The 23,170-nt window shown below is 34.8% G+C and overlaps 1 protein-coding gene across 1 annotated transcript in view; it reads left to right on the top strand.

Annotated features, from left to right (window-relative positions):
• Positions 1 to 23,170, top strand: part of LOC129220733 (cyclic nucleotide-gated cation channel beta-1-like) — a 58,705-nt gene that overhangs the window by 15,332 nt on the left and 20,203 nt on the right. Inside the window, exons 6-10 of the mRNA XM_054855163.1 lie at positions 3,604 to 3,654; positions 6,031 to 6,117; positions 10,436 to 10,500; positions 16,259 to 16,381; positions 17,551 to 17,692. Of these exons, the coding sequence (XP_054711138.1) occupies positions 3,604 to 3,654; positions 6,031 to 6,117; positions 10,436 to 10,500; positions 16,259 to 16,381; positions 17,551 to 17,692 (468 nt within the window). The remainder of the gene's footprint in view (positions 1 to 3,603; positions 3,655 to 6,030; positions 6,118 to 10,435; positions 10,501 to 16,258; positions 16,382 to 17,550; positions 17,693 to 23,170) is intronic.

Raw genomic sequence — 23,170 nt, 5'->3', positions numbered from 1 at the left:
CCCGATAATTAATCGGACTTCGACTCTGTTTTCGTAGCTTTGGCAAAAATTTATATACGGAGGACAAATGACTGCATCCGATTCTTGGATATTCGTCTCTGACTCCTTATGACTCCGACTCCGACTCCGCAGCTATGGTTTGAACTGTGAAATAATTATTGTTGATATGACTTGTTTTTATTTTCATGCTAAAGATTTAATTTAGGTATTCAGTTTTCGGCGAATAAACTCGAAGTCATTTATGTTTCTACATAAAGATATGCGCAGACGATTTTTTTTTTTTTTTTTTTTTTTTTGGCAATGAAAAGTATTTCTTTAAGTTGACATTTTATTGTTTTTATTTATTTTGGTAAGTGCATTAATTCATTTAAAAAAATTATTTTTAGAAACAGAAGAAAAAGAAACGATTTTTTTTTTTTTTTTTTTTTTTTTTTTTTTTGATATGATGTATTTTTTTTAATGAGCTTATTAATTTTAGTTATTATTTTTTCGTTTTGAAAGCTGTTAAAGAATTTTTCTTTTTTAAATGGTAAAAAAGTGTATTAGTTGCTTTGTTTAAAAGGTGCTGCTATTTTATTAGTTCGTTTTCTTTACGCATCTAATTTTTTTTAGATGAGTGAGAAATATTTTATTCTTAGAAATTAGCTTAAAATATTTAAAAAATATATTTGAAACAATTTGCGATTTTAGCTATTTTTGAGAATATTGATCAGGTACTAGAAAGTAGTATGGGTATACGGGAAAGTAGGCTCGTATAGTTCTAGACGGAACTTCTTGTTCTATTCAAGACAATGATTGTTCCAATCATTTGGTAAATAACAGTCGATGGTTAATGTAATTTGAATACAGATTCTATTACATAAAAAAAATTCGATTAATTGAAGCGCTACATAAATACAATACTTTCCGCAAAAGTGTACATCACAGATTCATCCATCAAATATTAGTTCTTTTTTGTTCGCACAGAATATAGTTAGGGCCCTGAATCGTTGAATAAGTTGCGACACATCCACCATCTTGGGGCTAAAGGATGTTTCCTTCCCATATCTGCTATGGTGAAGTAGCGTGTTTTGCTTCTTGATTGTAGTTTCTTATTAATTCTATGCATGGCCCCAATGAATTTCGCTTTCGCTTATAGATCGTAACAATCGCTGAAACTCATGGCAACAAAGAGAGCGCTACATGGAACCCCTGTTTTAAATTACGTTGCCATTGATTGGTGGATGCAAGGATTCCGTTCAGCGCCTCTTTCGGTCAAAATGGGCGACGTCCAATCAAAAATAAGCAAATTTTTAAACGTTGACATTGATTGGTGAATGCATGAACGGATCATAGTTGCATCTGTTTAACACAGAAAAGTCATAAATTCTTAAGGGCCGTTAAGCGTCAGCGCCATTTAGTGGGACCATGCTCTATATTAATCCCAATCAAGAAACAGCAGAATTAAGAAGCAAAAGAAACACTACTTCACTATAGCACAGACGTAGGAAAAAAAGCGTCACTTAGATCCAATATGGCGGACATACAGCTACTTTAGCTACGATTTAGAGCTTTAAATATACACTACTGGCCATTAAAATTGCGACACCCAAGAAGGCGACATGGTACAGACATGAAATTTAAACGACAGGAAAAAGATGATGTGATATGCAAATGATTAGTTTTTCAGCGCGCTCAAACATCACAGGCGCCCACTGCGACACCTACACTGTGAGGAAATTGTACAGCCAATTTCTTACGTGCAAATTCAGTTTGAACGTTGATGCGTGGTGGAAAATTGTTATGATGCTTCGTGTAAGAAGAAGAAATGCGTACCAGCTCGTTTCTGCCTTTAATAGAGGTCGAATTGTAGCCTACCGTGATTGCAGTTTATCCTATCGCAGCATTGCTGCTCGCGTCGTTCGAGATCCAATGATGGTTTTCAGAATATGGATTCGATGCGTTCAGGGTGGTAATACAGATGGCCGTGCTGATTCTCAACGGCCAGTAATTGCTAGCAGTCGAGAGGACAGGCATGTTATCCGCATGGCCTTAATGAATCGTACAGCCACGTCATGAGCCCTAAGTCAAGAAATGGGGTCATTAGCAAAGCAACAAATATCTGCACGAACAGTTGAGCGACGTTTACAGCAGCATGGACTGTCAGCTCGTAGACCATGGCTGCGGCTAAAATTGACACTGCATCATAGACAGGAGTGCCTTCAATGATGTGATCAGCGACGAACCTGTGTGTACAAATGGCGAGACGTCATTTTTCTGATGAATCTAAGTTCTGCTTACAACATCATGATGGTCGCATCCGTGTTTGGCGGCATCGTGGTGAACGCACTCTGGCAGCGTGAATTCGCCATCGTCATACTGGCCTATCCCCTAGTCTGATGGTATGGGGTACCATTGGATACACATCTCGGTCACCTCTTGTTCACATTGACGGCATTGTGAACAGTCGGCTTTACAGTTCTTATTTGTTACGATCCGTGGCACTTACCTTTATTCGAACCCTGCGAAACTCTACGTTTCAGCAGGATAATGCACGACCGCATGTGGTCGGTATTGTGCTGGCTTCCCTTGATACGGAAAATATTCGACTGATACCCTGGGCACCACGTTCTCCAGATCTCTCACCATTAGAAAGCATCTGATCAATGGCTGCTGAGCAATTGACTCGGCAGCAAACGCCAGTCACTACGGTTGAAGAACTGTGGCCTCGTGTTGAAGCTGCATGGGTGTCTGTACCTGTACATGCCATCCAATCTTTGTAAAGCTCAATGCCTAGACGCAGAAGCGCTGTTATTGCTGCCAGAGGTAGTGATTTTAGTTACTAATTTCTCAGGATTTATTCATCCAAATTTCATGAAAATTAAATCATTTGTTATTTCTAACATAATATATGTGTCCAATAAATATCATTTTGTTACCTGCATTTCTTCCTGGTGTAGCCATTTTAATGGCCAGTAGTGTAGTATCATTGCCTTCAATATAAGATCATTGCTTTCGTTTCCTTTAAAGCCCAAATTCGCTACAATTTAACAACACTCAGTTTTCCGTGCGGACAGACTGTCTGTTTTATTACAGAAGACCTTGACTCGTGGTTTATAACAGATAGAAGGACATAGAAACGCCAAGTATGTTAATCCATCAAGCTATCTAACTTCATCAAGGGCATCACTTTATGCGAGTTATCACTATGATTTAGGGTATTCGCTTCTGAGTTCCCTACTCCAACGCGAGGGAAATACAATAGCAAACGATCGATATGTTTCAATGAATGTTAATTAAATCCAAGTCATATCGGCCTCACCGGCTTTCGAAGCGCTCGAAATTGTATTCCAGAAGGAATTGCGTTAGTAGCGACAATTAATTGAGTTAAACGGCATATGACCTCGCTGTACAAGTGTATAGCGCTTTGATCGTAAATTAAATCATCCTTTTGCGGTAGGAAGAAAAGCACCATATTGTAACGTTACTTTATACTGGTGCTTTCTTTCTGCTATAGAATCATTTCCCTCAAAGCATACTTGTTACGTTACATAACGTGTTTTTGTCTTTTTCAGTTTCTTTATTTGTATTTTTTCGTATTTCAATTTAATTACTTCATTGCAGGATGATTACAAGAAAACAAGAGCGAATTACATGCGAAAACGCATGTTCAAGGTAAATATTACTGCACGTTCTCTTTATTCACTTGTATATTTTTTTTACAAAAAGAAAAAGCAGTTACATACACGGAGGTCAGAAAATGAACTTATAAGCGTCATCTCGGAGGTCGCTTCATACATCATTCTAAGGTATATTTATAGTGGTAGAGATAAATTTGACATACACACCCCTCATAAACTATTTTGTATTCCGGTGCAAGTGTTCTTGGTGGTACAACACGATATTACTGTGCACGCTGGTAAACCTATTTACATTTCAAAACAAGCACATTATTTTTTTCAAACTAGACGTTTAAATTTTGTAACACAGTAGAGCTTACCTATATAACATGGCTAATGTGCTTCGAAATTTCTGTAAAGATACATACACAACATACAAGGTGCCCTATAAAATCGCTGTCACACAATAATTCCTGAACGGCATGAGCTGTAGTCATAAAAGTGGGCTCTAGGTGAGGTAAAGTTGGAATATGCTGCTCAATAATGCCGCTTACAGCGCCATAGTGGCAAAATTCGGAGTTAACGATCTTATCTCAGGAAACGATACGAGACATGAAAAGAAATCAATTACAAAGTTGTTTAGCATCATCAAGTTAAGAAAGAAAAGTCATCTTCCGCATTGTAATGTTAAAAATAATAGGCGTAAAATTCATTCCAGCTATTAGTCGTCGGGTATGGTAGTTGCCTATAATGGCCACCGTGTTCACCTGACCTGAATTCTTAGATTTTCTTTTTTGTAAGAATGCATCACATAGCGAGTTTATGCAACATCTCTACCAAAACTGGAAAATCTTAAACCGTGTTACGTATGTTTATACTAGCGTATCACCTGACATGTTGTACAATGTGCAGCGAGAAGTGCAGTACCATGTCCAGTTGCGTAGTTGTGCTGAAATGTATCATTCAGAGCATTACGGGCAGGTAAGGCTTATTTCCGGCAGGTGCAGTTTTGTTCAGCGCGATCAAATAATGGTGCATTACTATTTTTACATTACTGTGAGGAAGATATCCTTTCTTTCTTAATTTGATGCTGCTAAATAACTTTGTATCTAACGGTTTTGTTTTATCTCGTATCGTTTCCGAAATAAGAACGCTAACTCCGAGTTTTTATACCAAGTGGCGCTATAAGCAGCTCCAAAAGGCAGCAAAAACTTTACTATGCGTAAACTCCACTTACATGACTATAGTTCTTGTGTTCTGAAATTATTGGAATAACAACGGACTTTAGGGGGCATTCTGTTTATTTGCATAACGTGAAAAATACTGGACCTCATGTAAATGGGTTTCATACATTGTCTAAAGACTATGTATAAAACACAAACACATGCGTTCTATTTATTGAAAGAGTTAATTTTTGATTAAAAAAATCTTTCATCGGTTGAAATTATAGATTGAAAAACTACGCCGCTATATTCCAGACTCATGCATGAAAGATAAGAACCTTTTCAACTGATGTGATCGTATTAAACGTTGTTCACTGCATTTCCTAGTTTATTTATGCTTTCGTTCAATTAGATAATGTATAGCTAGCTAATGTATAGCTTAAGTCAAGATTTTCATTTTAAATAAATTTGAAATACTTCTTTCGCTTACATTTGGTATCATTCCATTCTTTTACTGGGAAAAAAAGAACAAAAAATTACATTCACCACAGAAATGGCTACGGTTATTAGATTCAGAAACTTTTTCAATTTGCACAAGATAAACTAATATATTAATTACTATTATTATGTTTCTTAGCTACTTATTTGCCTCAGGGTTTTTTTTTAACCAATAAGAAAGTTCTTCAATAAATAGTTAAATAAGCTGAACTCACGATCTGTAATTAAACTAAAAATGAATTGAGAGCATAATTAAACGTTGATTTCCTTGCTTAACATTGAGAGACTTAGAAGACTCAGCCTTTCAAAACAAGTAATGTTCTAAGAGCGTTAAACTAAAGGAATTTAAATAAGAATATAATACAAATTTATTTAAATAGCGTCATATTTACATTTTTTCGCATTATCTTATTTATTCTTGCTGTAAGTGTTTGGTTAAATGATTTTTAAAAAAAAGTTGTATCAGTGTGATACTAAATTATTTTTCGGGATTTCTTAAGCATATTTGAATGGATATATTTCTATCCTTTCATTTGTCATCTTTTTCTCATTGATAACGAAAACAAATATAGCACAAATTTGAAAATTACTTCTATCGTATTCGTTATACCAAATACAAAAATAAGCATTGTAAAGTTTCAATTTATTTCTCTTTTATTGTATTATATTTAATGTCAACGTAATTCATTTTTAATGGCATAAATGTTTTAGATGAATGTACTTTTAATGTACATTTTAATTTTAAAGTAACAAAGTTTTTTTTTTTGCAGTTAGACGTATTATCTTTGTTTCCTATGGATTTGTTGTATTTTGTATATGGAATAATTCCACTTTTTCGAATGCCAAGGCTTTTAAAAGTACGTATTCAAATTTAAGTAAAATTTCGTTCGAACATTCCTTATAACACGAACTTTCTCTCTCTCTCTCTATTTTCTTTGGTTCTAACGAATTAAATACTAACGAAATCGTTATTTAAAATCAGTATTTTTTATTATAGCTTTTTTTTTTCTAGTTTTTACATTATTCTGAACATTACGCAGATAACATGAAATTATTAAAATAATTAATGTTAATGAATATCTTATAATGAAGCAGAAAATGCAGTCGATGTTCGAAAAAAAGCATAAGAGTTCAATCCATTATTCTTTTTGAATAATAATAGTATGAACTCGTGTTTTCAATGAAATAAATAACAGATTTTTTTTTAAAAATACTAAGCACTTATCATAATGCACTTAAAAGGATAAAATAACTTTTCTGGGTCAGGAAGGACAATTTAAGTATTCCTGTAGTTTTCAGTTACTCCTAGAAAAAGACTTCACAAACGAAGAAAAGTGCGACTCAAGTCATGTAGAGAATGTTTTATCGTTATCTAGCTTTCAATTATAAATTTTAGTGTTGAAGTATGCTATTTTTCTTAATGGGAAAGTTTGGCTTGAAATGACTTGAGCGCACTTTTCTTAGTTTGTGAAGTCCTTTTCTTGGAATAATTGAAAACTACAGGAATACTTAAATTATCCTTTCTGACACAGAAAAGTTATTTTATCCTTTTGAGTGCATTATGATAAGTGCTTAGTATTTTTCAAAACAATTCTGTTATTTTGACGTTTTTCGTTTTCAAACAAAATTTTATTTTAGACTTTCATTTTTTAGCATTAAGTTGTACCTTAAGATTAAGCAAATCATTAAGTGAAATTCCGAAGCCTCTAAGTGCTCTAGTTGCTGAGATATAAGCAAAAGAATGGTTCACAGCGTATAAGTTACTTCTGATAAATATCCTAGTATGTCTCTTTATTTAGCCCCGTTATCGATTATTGGCATAGATGAGGATAAAAACCCTAAGAATAATGGCGTAGCTCCACTTTCTGCCGCCCGGGGCGGTTCCTCAAGTTGCCGCCCTTTATGATGGGAAATAGTTGACACATTAAAGAGTCGAAAGTATTTTAATGTGATTTTAATAAACAAGAAAAGAAACTTATTTTTTTCCCTTCTTATTTTTCTTGAAGAAGGGGAAAAAAGGAATCCAGAGCAACACCAAAACATTCCAAAACTTAAGTCAAAATTCGGAATTTTAAGCAATTTTTAGTAACGCTTATAGAAAAGATGCTTGGAGCTCCCACCAGGTTTTTTTTTTAAATTAAAATTAGTTTCATGCATTCTTTGGAGAAGTGAGGGGGTCAGGACTTTTCAAGGAAAATTTCCGAAACTGAAGTGTTAAAAAAAGTAATTTTAGGGTATTTTTGGATACGTGAAGACATTGGGGATGGCTCGGGGGCGCTGTCCGGAAAGTTTTTCAACTAAACAGAAAAACACGTAAATGTAGGAGACTGTCTAGTTGTGTAAGGGTCTCTCCTAACTCCAACAGAGACTGGATTTTCTTGCCGAACTATTTTCAAACTTGAAATCGATTTTAGTCTATCTTTGATGCTGTTAAAGAGAATAGGGAACGTTCAGGAGCTCTCTGAAAATTTTTCGAGGACGAAGTTTCAAAAGCGCAATTATATATCTTTGCTATCTTTGACGGCAATAGTTTCCAAATGTTTCCAAAAATGTTGGAAGTCAGATGGTTTTTCCGTCTCTCCTTGAAACTTTTTCAGATGACGTCCTAAAAACGCGACTTCAGCCATTGTTGGATGTGCAACGTTATAAGAGAGTTCAGAGGGAGGTTTCCCACCCGAAATCTTTTTCGAAACAGTTGCTCATTTTAAGCTCTTCACTACTGAGAAAAAAAGGGTTTGCAGTCTTCCCTCAGAAATTTCTAAAAACAAAATTTGGAGCCAACTTTTATGACATTAGGTGATTTCGTGCACATCTGGGGTCCCTACCTTAGAATTTTTTTGAAGTTTAAGTTTCAAAAACCCAACTTTAAGCTATTTTTGGTGACATTGGATGAGATGGGGATTTTAAAGTTCGAAGTGGATGTCCTAAATACACACTTTAGACTATCTTTAATCATTATACAGGAAGGTTCAAGGCTTGACCGCTCTTATGAATGTGTTTGTATTGAAGTTATAAAAACTCAATCAATATTAGGCTAAAAGATGAGATGTGATGGGATGGGGTGGACGTTATCCCTTGGAAATGTTTCGAGACTCAAGGCCTAAAGCTGCACTCTTGGGCTGTTTAGTGACGTTAAGGGATAGGAAGTTTCGGTTTCTCTTTCCGAAAATGTAACATTTATTGAGGGTTTAACAACGCAATTTTAAGCTGTCCTCAGTTGATTGAAGTTCTCCGGCTTAAAAACACATTTTAAAGCTATCTTTGACACACTTTAGATAACGAAAAGGGGGGAGTGTAAATGGAACCCCCCAAAAAGCTGTTTTAGTGTCTTTTGGAGAACTTATGGGAGGAAGGGATAGTAAGTGGCTCTCCACCGGAATTTTTTCAAAATTAAAGTCCTGAAATTGCATTTTAAGATTTGCGACAATAGGAAGAAGCGTAAAGGTCGGGGAAATTTTCCTAATTTAAGGTTTTAGAAACGCAAATTTATGGTCAATTTAGTTTCTCAAAGGAAGTTATTACTCCCTTTTGGATCCGTGCTTGAGCGACTCACCTAATGTTGACAAATTCAGAAGTTGCCATCCAGGGTACGAGCAAGACTCATCCCCTCCCCTTCCCTAGATCTGGTACTGCTACATTACCAAATTTGAATGATTTTCTTTTCCCTAATAGAGGTCGAAATGTTCTAAGGCTTTGCCTAGAGATCATTTTATTAATTAAAAACCTTTCTTTAAAATAAATGACTAATTGTGAAACTCATTGTATAAAGGAATTAGTTGATATAATACAGTAATACAAGCAATTATTGTTCGAGTTGTGAATATTTTTTTTTTATAAAATGAACTTAAAATTCATTCTGTCTTAGTGAAAATTTTGTAGTCAATGACCAATAAAGCAATTGTTGATACAGATAATGCTATCCTGAAAATGAGTAAGAAATCGCCCACTATTTGAGACCTTTCTCTTTTTACTCTTGTTATCACTTTCCTTTAAAAAAAAGGCTTTTTTTTTTCTTTTTTTAAATACGGTGGTTTCCTAGGAACTTACTTAAAATCAAGTGGTAGCTTCATCATATAACGAAAAGTTATGAAATTTATTGTTTCCTCTGTAGTAGTTAACCTTAACAGCAAAAGAAAAGAAAAAAACATGGTCCCTTGACTTTACACTACCACCTCCCTCAGTCTGTGGCTTCAAACGAAAGAAGAGAACAAACAAACAATAGTGCTGAGATGTATACAAGAAAAACACATGTTTTTTGTATTAGAGTAATTTTATTATCATAGTCGTACCAAAACCTTACAATTCGCACTTTTTCTTCTTTTTTGCCTCCAGTAATAGATCAAAAGCATGATTTCCTTATTGGGAAAACGAGTTAAATTTTTCGCATCAAAAGAGAAATTGCCGCCCCCCAAAAAGTGCCGCCCTTGGCCGACCGCCCCCTCCACCCCTCCCTTCTAGCTACGCCACGGTTTAAGAAAGCAACGTCAGTGAATAAATTTCATTTTCGCTCCAGAGAAGCCATGATTCAAAATATTCATCGTGATTACTATTAGCATTACATTTGCAACGCAACAAAATTTGTTACAATGGCGTTTATATTTAAACATTTAATTGAGAAATTACATAAAATTTGCTATTTTCCATTCTAACCTAAATAATAATTTTATTTCAGAATTTTAATTTTTCAGCGTTAAGTTGTAGCTTAAGTCTAAGCAAATCATTTAGGGAAATCCAAAAGTCTCTAAGTGATCTAGTTGCTGAAACATAAGAAAAAGCAGGCCTCAGATTACTCCGTGACAATCACGCCAAGTATAATAAAAGTGCTTAAAAACATTTTGAATGTAAAAAAAATTTTAATTAAGCATCGTTTTGGAACGGCGAAATTAAAAAAAAAATTCTACTAATTTTAAGTTGTAAAAAAAAATTACCAAAGAGATGGCATTGTTTTATACGTAGTCAATATACATTCAGTACTCATGAAACTTCGATGAAATAAAGATTAACTAGCTATTAAAATTGTGTATACAGTAAGTAAAACCTGGAACTAGAATATTTTACGAAACAAAAACAAAGTATTGAATTTCATTTGCGTAGATAAGATTAAGTTTAAAATATTTCAAAAAAAAACTCTGTATGTACTATCAATATCTTTTACATAAATTTTTCTTTTTGCAGGTTCAAACGTTTTGGGAATTTTTTCACCGCGTGGATGCTGTTGCCAAGACGCCTTACGTTATTAGGTGATTTTAATTCTGCGTAACACTCAATATTTTTCCATAACAGATACAGGGTGTCCTGAAATAGATTGACTGTTTTAAAAAATTTATAACAGGAAAACGGTTAATAATAAAAAAAATTAATAATTTTTGTAAAAAATTCATGGGGTGGACCGTAAGTTTTGTCCCCCCCAAATTCCAAACTTTAGTTCAAGAATTTTTCATTAGGTGGCGATGCAGATCGTAAGACCGTAAATCAAAGAAAGATGGAAAGTGACACTGTAGTTTTTCGAAAAATGTTTTTAATCAACAAAATTACACAGCAATATTTTCAAAATGTCTACCGTCGGCGGCTGCAACCATATGCCGCAATCGGCGGAAAAATTGGTGAATTTCAATCCTTCTTTTTTTACTTAAAGACTTACTATCTGCAGCGCCATTTATTAAAAAAATTTTGAACTAAAATTTGGAACTCTGGGAGGGGAAATTTACATCCCACCACATGAACTTTCTGCGAGATTTTGTTTTTTTTTATCATTAACCGGTACACATTGGAAAGACGTTTGGAGAACTTTAATTCAGAAAAAGTATTCCAATTGCCTAGAACTGTCCTAAACAGCAGGGCTACGGAGTAGGGGTTGAAGATTCATAGTTGAATGGATTATGGGGTAAAGGAGTCGGACTCGGTCAATTTCTTCCAAAGTCCACAACTCTGGCAATGCTTGCGGAGTCGGAGTTGGAGTCGAAGTCAGACTGATTTTGGGGTAAGAGTGTCGGATTCGAAGGTTCTAATATTCCTGGAGTAGGGGCCTAAGTCCCCGGTCGTCTTTTCTCCGATTCCGCAGCCCTGCTAAATAGTGTTCCGATTGTGCTTCGTTAAAAAGAAAATGTACTAAAATGTGCTCCGAATCTGTTCAAAATGTGTCCTGCTCAGGATATTTGCTGAAGTTAAACTTGGGAAAACATTTAAAAACAGATTGGGGGACATTTGAAAACAGATTGGGAACCAATTTGTCCACACTAGTGAAATCATTGCGTTCTTCCATGCATATACAGGGTGTTCCATTTTAACCTGCAAGATCTTTACTTTCGCAACCGTTAGTCAGGTTCCCTGACTAATATTCAGGGGAAAAAATCTCCATTGAAAACTATTACTGACACAAAAAACTTGACATTTGTGCTGCCAAAACTCAAGGAGATGTTCCAGTTCAGAGTTTTAAGAGACCATGCATAAGATGAGATTGGAACTTATCGCTCTTTCAGAAGAATGACAGGTCGTCAAAGTACGAAAAATAAAGTATTTATATTTTTTATTGCTATTTAAAAACTAGTATGTTGTGGCCATCACGAAACTTTCTTCTATATTTTTCTTTTTTTTTCTGATCCCTCCCCATGCTTGATGAGGAAGCAATATTTTCAACAAAAACAAAATTACACATGCAAAAATTATTGCAAAAACAAAGCAAAGAGCTAAAATTGAAAGTTATTTTAAAAGCCTTGCTTGAATTAATTACAAATATTTTATTTGTTAACAAACATAAGATGGCAACAGTAAAAAATTTTAAATCATTGAGATAATATTTCCGATCATTTCCATACAATTAAAATCACGAGAAATACGCAGACGACAATCTATTACGATTTATCTTTCTTATTGTTGCATTAATAAAGCTATTTTTATTCGCAAAAAAAAAATCAACACCTCTTGGAGCGATTGGCGTCAAAATTGAACCAAAGCCTGTTTACATATGGATTCACATATATTCCAAATTTCAACCAGAACGTAGCATTACTTCTTGAGATAGGGCACTCACAATGGAAAAAAAGAACGGGTGATTGCGCTACCCCCCCTTTTTAGCTGTTGACACCAAAATAAAATCAATTCTTATACCCACTAAGGGCTTAAGGGCTACATGCCGATAAAGTTTTCTTTCATTCCGTTCATTATTTCTTGAGATACAGCAGTCACAATTGACGACAAAAAAAATTCTATAGCTCAACCCCCGTTTGAGTTATTGACACCAAAATTGAATTAGCACCTATTCCTGTTAATGGCAACATATGGACCAAATTTTGTTTGATTCCGCCAGTTACTTCCTGAAGAATAGCAAGCACACGTAACTCAAAAAACGTCCCATTGCTCCACCCCCCTTGGAGGAATTCGCGCCAAAAACCAATGGGCACAAGTTCACATAGCAGCACATATGTGTACCAAATTTCGTTCGATTTCATGCGGTAATTTTTGCTGTAGAGCGGCCACAAAAAAACTGGTCACACACAGACGTGACACACACACACAGACGGACAGACATTTTCCAAAAATAGTCGGAATGGACTCAGCACACCTCAAAACGTTCGAATCCGTCAAAATTCGAAATTCGAAAATTTGCACGAATTCTATACTTTCTTCTATATATTAGATATAGAAGAAAGTAATAAATGCAAATTTTCTGCCATGATACGCAAAAATACATAACAAAACCTCGAACAGTTTGAAAATCCACACTCTATACACACATATAATTTTAAACACTTGCTAACCACTATATTTTCCCCCAAAAGACGTTGTTGACAACAAGTGAAAAGTGGTATAAGTCACAAAATGCAGCGTTTCATGTCTCGGTGAATATTGGTCGTTTCAAACTTTTTGTGTTGGAATTGTTTTTCAATGGAAATTATTCGCCTTAGCATAAGTTAGGAGACCTGGGAGCCGTATAAAAAATTAAACTTCGTATTTTAAGACTTATTTTGATTTTTAGTTCAAGCTTTCAATATATTAACTCTGCATCTGATTTTGAACATTTTTGCAATTAAAAGTATACATCTAGTACTAACGGTTGCAAAAATAAAGGTCCTTCAGGTTAAAATGGAACATCCTGTATAATTTTAACAGCTTTCTTTGACTACTAGTCAATAGAATCTCTCAAAATGATCTTACTACTATTATATATGCGAAAGTTTGTCTGTATGGATGTATGGATGTTTGTTACTCTTTCACGCAAAAACTACTGAATGGATTTTGATGAAACTTTACAATAATATAGCTTATGCATCAGAATAACACATAGGGTAGTTTTCGTCCCATTATGGGGGGCTAAACCACCTTAGGGGGGCAATAAAACATAATTTTCGTATAAATTCTCTAATATGGGAATGAAAAAATACTTGCACATATTAACATTATATGTCCATCGAAAGCTCTGATTTTTCTGCTGAAGATGGCACCTGTTCGAAATTTCTAAGTAGAATAAAAAACGAGCTATGAGCTTTTTAGTTCCATGTTCGAAGGCTTTCCTTAACTCAATACAATATTTAGTGTATCATCTCAACTCCCTGTCGATAGCGAGTATTGTATTGTTGGCTATCTTTGCTTTTCGTGACTGTTCAAGGCTTTTCTCAAGTCAAATCTTAAAGTAAGATTTTTGCACAAAATTGGCAAATAATACATGAATTTGGCTGATTTTTCTTTCCATTTTAAAGCAACTTTGAGGCAATTAATGTTTTTTTTTTTATTTATTTGTATTGAATGGGTATTTAATCGATCAGCTGGAATCTAGCCAAACTTTTTTTGTGCAATTATTTCAATAGCTAAAGCATTTGGCTTTTTTTTTTTTCAACTGTCGCTGCTTTTGAAGCTAAAGACTACGAAGTAGTGTGTTTCTCGGTTTTCACCATGTAACCAAATATCGCCATTTCTTTAATATTTATGTTTTTTTAATTTGTTAACACATAAAATAATTCGCCAACTAATTCTCAAATTCATAAACAGCGCAAAAACTTCCATTACTTTGTCTTTGCACACAATTTCAAACAATTGCCAAATTTTTACTGTTTATTGGAAACATTTCGGGTAGCATCATTGTTGACTCTATTTTGGGACGATTTCTACGGTAAGAAGTTATTAAACATTATACAATAATTTAGATTGCCGGTGTAGCGCTGGATATTATGCATTTGATGGAGATTGGGTATGAGCGTATGTATCTATGTATGTACCTATCTTTCTTCTCCCGAACGACAGTGAACTGACCATCAAACCAGGTATCGATGGATTCGTAATCTTCCCGTTTTTATGTTTGGCTATTTAACATAATCCTCCGATAATAATTAGCGGAGATATCAATTAAAAACTACTAATTATGACACTTAGATTTCGACATAAAATTCCTATTTTTCGATGGCTTTCCTCCATTCAGTATATTATTCAGTGCTTCATCTCAACTTTCCGCAACAATGCTTTTATTAAAATTTATAGCGTGAAGAAAATCATATTGAGACGAAAGAGCTGTTGCCATTTTTTGTCTCCAATATGAGCAAATAAAATTCTGTGCTTTGTTTTAAAGGCTTAACCTGTAATCGGGGGATTTAAAATGTTTACTTTTTGGTTATTTTTCCGAAATCTGCCGCAAAATTTTACTGTTTTTTTTTCTTTTTTTGGTTCAAGCCTGTTTGTTGAACACGCGTCACTTGACATAACTTTTATTTTCGAGGTGGTCTGTGCAAAGCCGAACGCCGTAGCTAGTACTATTAAAAATTTTGTTGCAATGAATCGATGTCGCAGGTGATGTCACAAGTGCCGCTAAAAAAGAACTTCCCTTTGATCAAAGACAGTCCATTGCCCGACGGCGATCGACAGTGACCCCGCGAGATTTCTGTAAAATTAACAGCAAAAACTACTGGTTACAATCAAATGAGTGTTCAATAAATGCTGTTACAAGTATGCTACGAAGTGTTCTAAAAGAAGGGGCACGTCTCAGTGTTCAAAAAGATTTGTTTCAGATTTGTTCTCTAAAGTGTTGAAAAGGTATGCGGAACCAAATAAATGATAAGAAAAGTATTTTCAGAAGTGTTTTGAAAACTGTTTCAAAAAGTGTTTCTAAGGGTTTTTAAATAAAGGATTTCATTCAAGATATTAGTATTAACGCCATCTACACTAAAAAAAATATGTATTGTTACCAGTATGAATGGGTGTAACGTTACACGAATTCTGAAATGTGTAGCATCATTGTTTTAAAAACTCAAATTTTTGGAGGAACCTTGCACTATGGTTTCAGTAAAATTCAAAGCGCATGCGTAAAGATCAGAATCGGCACAAAGCAGGTAAACTCTTATTAGCAGAACGTAAACCGACCTTGGTAGCCGAGCGGTAAAAGCTCTTGCTGTGCGCGTCTGTGAGATTCGCGTTCTGGGTTCGGATCTGACTCAGGTCGCTTCCTCTCTTAAACCAATAAAAATGTCTTGTTTGTATATTAAAGTAAATAAATATTGTATATTAAAAAAAATGTTTATTTTGGTTGTTAAAAAGCATGAACTTGATAAATCGTTCAAAAAAGTCAGATGAAAGCTTAACTTTTGGTAATGTGTGACCTTTCAAGCAATCTCTCGGTAAAGCATACAGAAAATTCTTGTGTAACATTTCACAGAAATGTTTGACACGTTACGCTATAGTTACACTACCATGGCGCAACCTTTCACAAGCGATTTGTAACTTTACACCAGGTATATCAGTTAGGTAACTCCAGAGTAGTGGAGGCAGCTAAGCTGCCAGCGATTTTATGGAGTAATGTTACATAAAATCTTTTACAGTGTACATGGTTTTATCTAATATTGTACCAATGGCGGAAAATCTTGATAAACTAAGGACAAATATGAAAAAAAATTATGTATAAATCCTAAACATTTTTTTAACTAAATTTTTCTGTATCAGTGCAAGACTTTATAAATACCCTGTAAAACTTCAAATTTTCTTGGGGAATTTAAGTCTATTTTTGTTTTGATACAGGATCATCCGTACCCTTATCTACATGATGTACCTTATCCACTTGAACGCGTGTGCCTACTACGCCATGTCCACCTGGGAAGGCATAGGATCCAATGGATGGGTATTTCAAGGTGAAGGCAATGCGTAAGTACAGGCGATTGAACATCTGGGTGTGTGGTTGAACTATGCTCGTTTTTATCCTTTACTAAATTAAAGAAAAGTAGTTATGCATTGTAAATTGTGTTCTCAAGCAGAAGTAAAGCTAAAACCATACGAGAAACATGAAGTTTTGTAAATAACAGGAGGTATGACTCGTTATTCACAAAAATACATTTTTAGATCTCATTTTTCTGAGCTGGTAATATTTGCTACTAAACAATGTTCGACATCGTCACGCATAAAGAGTTTTGATCATAAACTACCCTTTACATTAGTGATTTTTAAGGTTCGAACCTTTTCGTATTTAAGTAGGCTTGACGCAACTGAAATTAAATGTTATTCAAACTTTACAAATGTAGTTAACTGCTTGTCTTACTAAATCTTATTACATGCTACAGGCAATACTTAAATGTCTGCAGCGCTACCAAATATTCACTAGTTAATGCAAATCTTATCTCAACACATGTTGAAATTTTCTGTATTTTAAGTACGTCATCTACAAATCGGGAAAAAAATCAACTTCATTTATGAAAAAGTTTTTTTTTTTTTTAAATGTACACCAGCATATAAGCGCATCTGACTTTGTTATGTATGTTTATTATTACGCTGCATACCAGTGGGATCAAAAATTATCCCAGAATTTTTTTTCCATCAATTACGCAAATTTTTCGGTTGATTTTGTTTAGAACCTTGATTATCAAGAAATTTCTCACACTCAGACATATTTTTCATTATTTTTCGAATTAAAAAAAAAAGACTTTAAGGTAGCTTGTTATGTTTTTATATGATATTTTATGGTATTTTGAGGCAGGAATTTATTTAGTAGTATTCATTCAGCTATTTGTACCTTAGTGTCTGGGATAAAAGGAAACACGATGCAGTAAAAAGATCGATCTTTTTTTCGCTAACAAAGAGTTATAAAGTCATTCATCTTTGTCCCTAATTACTCTCAGAGAGATTTTTTCTGTTCAGGATGCAATGCACAGAATTTCGTCGCTCAATTCATCTGAAAGGGACAAAACTAAAGCATTGAAATTCAGTTGCGCTTAACCCCACCTCACCCTAGATATGATTTCACTATGCTCAAAGATGTCAATGAATATTTCATCCTTGCAACATAAACTTAATAAATTACTTTTTATGTTTCTGTGCAGGTACATTCGCTGCTTTTACTTTGCCACAAAAACTGCAACTTCGATTGGCAAGAACCCAAAACCTGAGAATGAGTATGAGTACGTCTTTATGACTATTTCATGGCTCATGGGAGTTTTCATCTTTGCCTTCCTAATTGGACAGGTAAATATGCTTTCAATGATAAAAAAAAATAATAACTGTCAATTCCTATAAGTATTGTTCCTCTCTAATTTTATAGGATTAAGAACTTCATTTCACGGCAGGGACTATTCTAAAGGAGTGATGAAAAACATAGCTATTGAATAGAATAAAATACATTTATTTATTTACTTAAACCCCACCAATCACTACTGTACCTACACTAATGTGGTACTTGAATACTTTTGTAAAATACTTCAACCAGATAATAAAAATCCATGCAATGAAGAACAGCATATAAATTTAGCTGTTCATATTTTGTTACTTACTTTATTAGCACTTTATGATTTTCGTATAGCTGTTGCAGGTAAGGGGCCATTCATTAATTACGTAAAGACGATTTTGGATTTTTGACCCCCCTCACCCCATGTAAGTGTACATAAGATTTTTCACCCCACCCCCTCCTATTCTCACGTAAGATTCCATTTCGTTTTTCAAAATTATAAAATAACGAAACTTACATCACTGGAATCGTTATTAAATTCTTTTTTTTTTCGTCAAACCTTTTTTTGTAAAAAAATATTTACTAAAAAGTTACACTCTAGGCTGAATGTTTTCCCGACATTTTTTTACTAACTAATCTTACTACTATTATACATACGAAAGTTTGTCTGTATGGATGTATGGATGTATGGATGGATGTTTGTTACTCTTTCACGCAAAAACTACTGATCGGATTTTCATAAAACTTTACAATAATATAGCTTATGCATCAGAATAACACATAGGGTAGTTTTCATCGCGTTATGGGGGGCAAAACCCCCTTAGGGGGGCAATAAAACACAATTTTTGTATAAATTCTCTAATATTGGGATGAAAAAATACTTGCACATATTTACATTATATGTCCATCGAAAGCTCTGATTTTTCTGCTGAAGATGGCACCTGTTCGAAATTTCTAAGTAGAATAAAAAACGAGTTATAAGCTTTTTAGTTCCATGTTCGAAGGCTTTCCTCAACTCAATACAGTATTTAGTGTATCATCTCAACTCCCTGTCGATAGCGGCAATTGTTGTATTGTTGATTATCTTTGCTTTTCGTGACCGTTCAAGGCTTTTCTCAAGTCAAATCTTGAAGTAAGATTTTTGCACAAGATTGGCAAATAATACATGATTTGAATAAAATATGACAACGTATATAAAGTACAAATACAAAATGAAAAAAGGTTAAAACCGTTTTTAACCTTTTTTCATTTTGTATTTGTACTTTATATACGTTGTCATATTTTATTCACTATGCAGTACAAAGTTTTCGACTACTTTTTATGTAATACATGATTTGGCTGATCATTTTCCACTTAAACGGAACTTTAATGTAATTAATGGTTTTTATTATTATTTATGCTGATTGAACGCTTACATTATCCAATCAACCAGCAGATCGCCAAAATTTTTGCAGAAAGATTTCCGTAGCTGATGTATTTGGCAGTTTTTTCAACGTTGCTGTTTTTGAAGGCGAAGACTACGTAATAATGTTTCTCAGCTTTCACCATATAAACAAAATATCGCCAATCAAAGAATTTTCAAAAGACTTTTTTTACTGTGTTAAATAATCCAGCAACTAAATTAGGCAAATCCATAAACAGCACAAAAACTTCCATTAATTTTCCTTTTTGCACAATTTCAAACAATCACCAGATTTTACAACTTATTTTGGAAACATTTCGGATGAAACTGTGTAGCGCCATTTTATGGTGACCAAAAGTATCTCAGAATCTGGCGACGATATCTCTGTAACGAAAATTAATATCATATCGTTTTACAAAGGAAGGAAAGAAGGGGGGAGAATCATCGAAGGTACCCCAAAACGACTCTCGCAAATTCGGTAAAATCGCACCAAGAGCCCACAATGATTGAAATTTCCCAAAATAGCTAAAGCAAGTATAAGGGGATTACGAGCGCAGCTACTTTTTTTAAATCACTTCGTACTTCATTAGCCATACAGGTTTTAGACTCCATGTAAAAAAAAAAAAGTATCAACAGATTAATCTTTTTAAACATGAGAAGATTAATTTCATGTTTTGGAAATTTGTATATGCTTAAATATAGTGCTTTCGTTTCTAAATCAATACTATTTTGTTCTTTATACTTATTGCTATTTTAGTTTTATGGGTAAGGAAGAAACTCGATTTTTAATCACGTCAAAAAGATGTGTTTTAAATTCTTTCACTTAAAACAGAAAACTAAAGCAAGTAACGATTTTCACTGGTTAAAAATAAAACATGACATACATTCTGCGATTCTTTTATTATATTTTACACTATTCATTCTTTATGAAACAAATAAATAGCTCATCCTAATACGTTTTTCACCTTCCAGACGCAAATGAAATATGATCCCTGCCAAACCACTTGACTGCACGATTTCTAATATAAAATACTGACTTGGAAAATATTACGTAAGAATGCATTTGATTCCCCCCTCCCTCAAAGTAAAGGTATGTAGAGATTTTTCCATCCCCCCTCGCCCTCGGGACCCTTACGTAATTGATGAATGGCCACAAATACCATGGGTTCATCAGGCATTAACTGAAACACGAACTTGTAGGATTTTCATATTCTTAAGTAACACATTTCCATATCAATATTGGTCGTTAGCTGTATTTCTTTTCCTCTAAATTTGCTTTAAAGCACTAAATGCATAAAGTTTTAAGCACATGAAAATTCGCATATTTACCTTAGAAATGCCAGCGCCGAGGAATTAAATTAAATTAGACTCCAAGTAACGAAATTGAATTTGGTGCCATAGAAATAAAATGGTTTAGGCTCAGAAAAAATAAATAAGTCCTAAATTGTAAAATTTGTATTTGCAGCAATAACCACTTTCGACGGTTGCTTCGGTTTTTGCGGTTTAGAATAATTTATTTAATGGAGTAATAAATTAGAAAATCGACAAATATGAACTACACTGCTCAAAACAATTAGGGGAGCACATGGTTTTAACAAAATTACGCAAAGATGTACTAATAAGTAACATAAAATGAATCATCCCATAATTTAAAGCCTACCACAAAACGGAGAAGAAAATTTTATATGCAAATCAGTGTTCATGACGTCAAAAACCAGAAAAAGGAAATAAGGACAGAAATCGGGATGTTGCAGAAACGTCTGTTTTACTACCGTAACTGTGTAAAATTCAATTATGCAGGGTTTTTTTTTTTTTTAAGACAAGGTTACTTGAGAATGTCTCAACAACGTGATTTACCGGAATCCATGACATGGTGTGTTATAGGCGGACTTTAATCCTGGCAAACATAACGTAGTGTCGCGGACGCTGTTGGAGTCTGCAGAAATGTTGTTTCGAGGCTAAGGGAGGGCTGTATGCAAGTAGGCCAATAGTCTGCATTCTGTTGACCCCACGCCACCGTGCGGCCCGAAGAAGATAGGCTGCTGAACCTCGAGATAGGGAGCAACATGATTGGAGCCAAGTGCTGTTTACAGATGATTCCCAAATCAGTCTGGAGTGTGACACCCGACGTGTTCTGGTATTGAAGGACAGGGGCACTCGAAATAACTCCGCATTCATTCGTGAAAGGTCACAATATAGATGGGTTGGTTAGATGGTATGGGTTGGAATCAGCATAGGCGGATGTATGAACCAGCATATCATTCAGAGTGGCATTTTGACGGGCCGGCTGGAGCCATTGGAGATTCCTTTGTTTTCCAGGATGATATTGCCCGACCGCATAGAGCCCGTCTGGTGGAGAACCTGCTTGATGCTGAAACAATACAACGTATGGAATGGCCAGCGTGCTCTCCTGATCTGAATCCAATCGAGCATGTTTGAGACATGCTTGGACGACGCATTGCTGCGCGACCAAGGCCGCCTGTTACTGTTCGAGACTTGAAGATTGCACTTCTTGAGGAGTGGAACAGTATTTCCCAAAGTCTGATAGATAGCCTCATCACATCCATAGCAAACAGGTGTGCAGCAGTTTTCGCTGTTAAAGGAGACAACACGACCTATTAAAACTCATGCATCATGTCTAAACAGTACATTTTTTTATCGATTACCATCTCTTCGTATTTTTTCCATATTTTTAAAGAATTAAAGCTTAATTCCAAATTTTTTATGGCTTTTTTCTGTATTGGGCACTGATACACGTGTACTATCCATTGTATGCCAATACGTGGCTGTCTCGCACGATTTTCTTCACTTTTTTGCTTGCTCCCCTAATTGTATTGAGCAGTGTAGTTATTCATCATTTCCCTTAATAGTCTAAGATCCCACTAGGCTTGACCTACCCTCATCGAGTTTCCAAACGTTGTTTCCAAAATAAGGTAGACAACCTTACTTTAGCGTTTTATTTACAGCTTTTACTCTTTATTTATGACAACAATTTCCGGAAACTCCGTGAGGGGTAAATTATCTCCCTTTTAGGGCACTTTTTAGCGCCTGACAATCCTGATTAGCTACCCGAAAAAGGTAGGCAATCTTACTTAAGCGTTTTGTTTCCATCTTTTATTCTTCATCCATGATAACAATTTTCGGAAACTTGATGAAGGTAAATTACTCATTTTTAGGCACTTTTCAAGCCCCTGATTAGTTCAAGTGAAAGAAATAGAAATTCTTACTTTCGCGTCTTATTTACAACTTTTACTCTTCATCAATGGTGCAATTTTTGGAAACTCGATGAGGGTAGGTCAAGCCTAGTGGGATCTTGGTCTATAAAGGTGCCGACATATCCCTACATAACAATGTCATATCACACCTTTAAATCTCAAAGGCGTCCTCGGTTTAATCTAACATTGCTTTCACTATTAAGGATGAGTGTGGGCGCGAGAACTATGGAATTCTGAAAGGCATGTTTCTAGAAATCAAGGAAGCAAATAAAAATAAGTTTTATGAGCTCTAATATCGAACAAAATACCCTTCTCGAGACTGATGAAATTTATGCTGACTTTTTATTCTTTACTAGCGGTACCCGCATGGCTTTGCCCGTAATAGAAAATTAAAACATCATTTGGTTCGCCTGTAATTTAACAAATAATGGTTCATGAATTTCTCGCTAATATACTGTAGTAATTTACTCGTCCATGTTACGGTAAGTTGCTCGTCCATGTTATGGTAATTTTCTCGTCCATGTTATGGTAATTTACTCGTCCTTGTTAAGGTAACTTACTCGTCCATGTTATAATAATTCGCTCGGTATTGCTGAAGAAGAATTAACTCTACCAATGGTGGCTTAAAATTGAAATAAAAAAGCACAAAATCGAATTTTCGAAAAATCGCTTCGAGATGCACACCCACATGCTGCCAACTAAGTTTGTACCAAATTTCATGAAAATCGGCTGAACCGTCTAGGCGCTATGCGCGTCACAGAGATCCAGACAGGTATCCAGACATTCAGTTTTATTATTAGTAAAGAAAGATACTGGCTAATTTTCATTACTTTTTCACCTAAAAATCCACCTTCTAAAAGCCATGGAACGAGATAGGAGCC

The sequence above is a fragment of the Uloborus diversus genome, chromosome 4 (assembly GCF_026930045.1).
Source record: "Uloborus diversus isolate 005 chromosome 4, Udiv.v.3.1, whole genome shotgun sequence".
Lineage (NCBI taxonomy): Eukaryota > Metazoa > Arthropoda > Arachnida > Araneae > Uloboridae > Uloborus > Uloborus diversus.
This window is presented reverse-complemented; position numbering and strand designations above follow the sequence as displayed.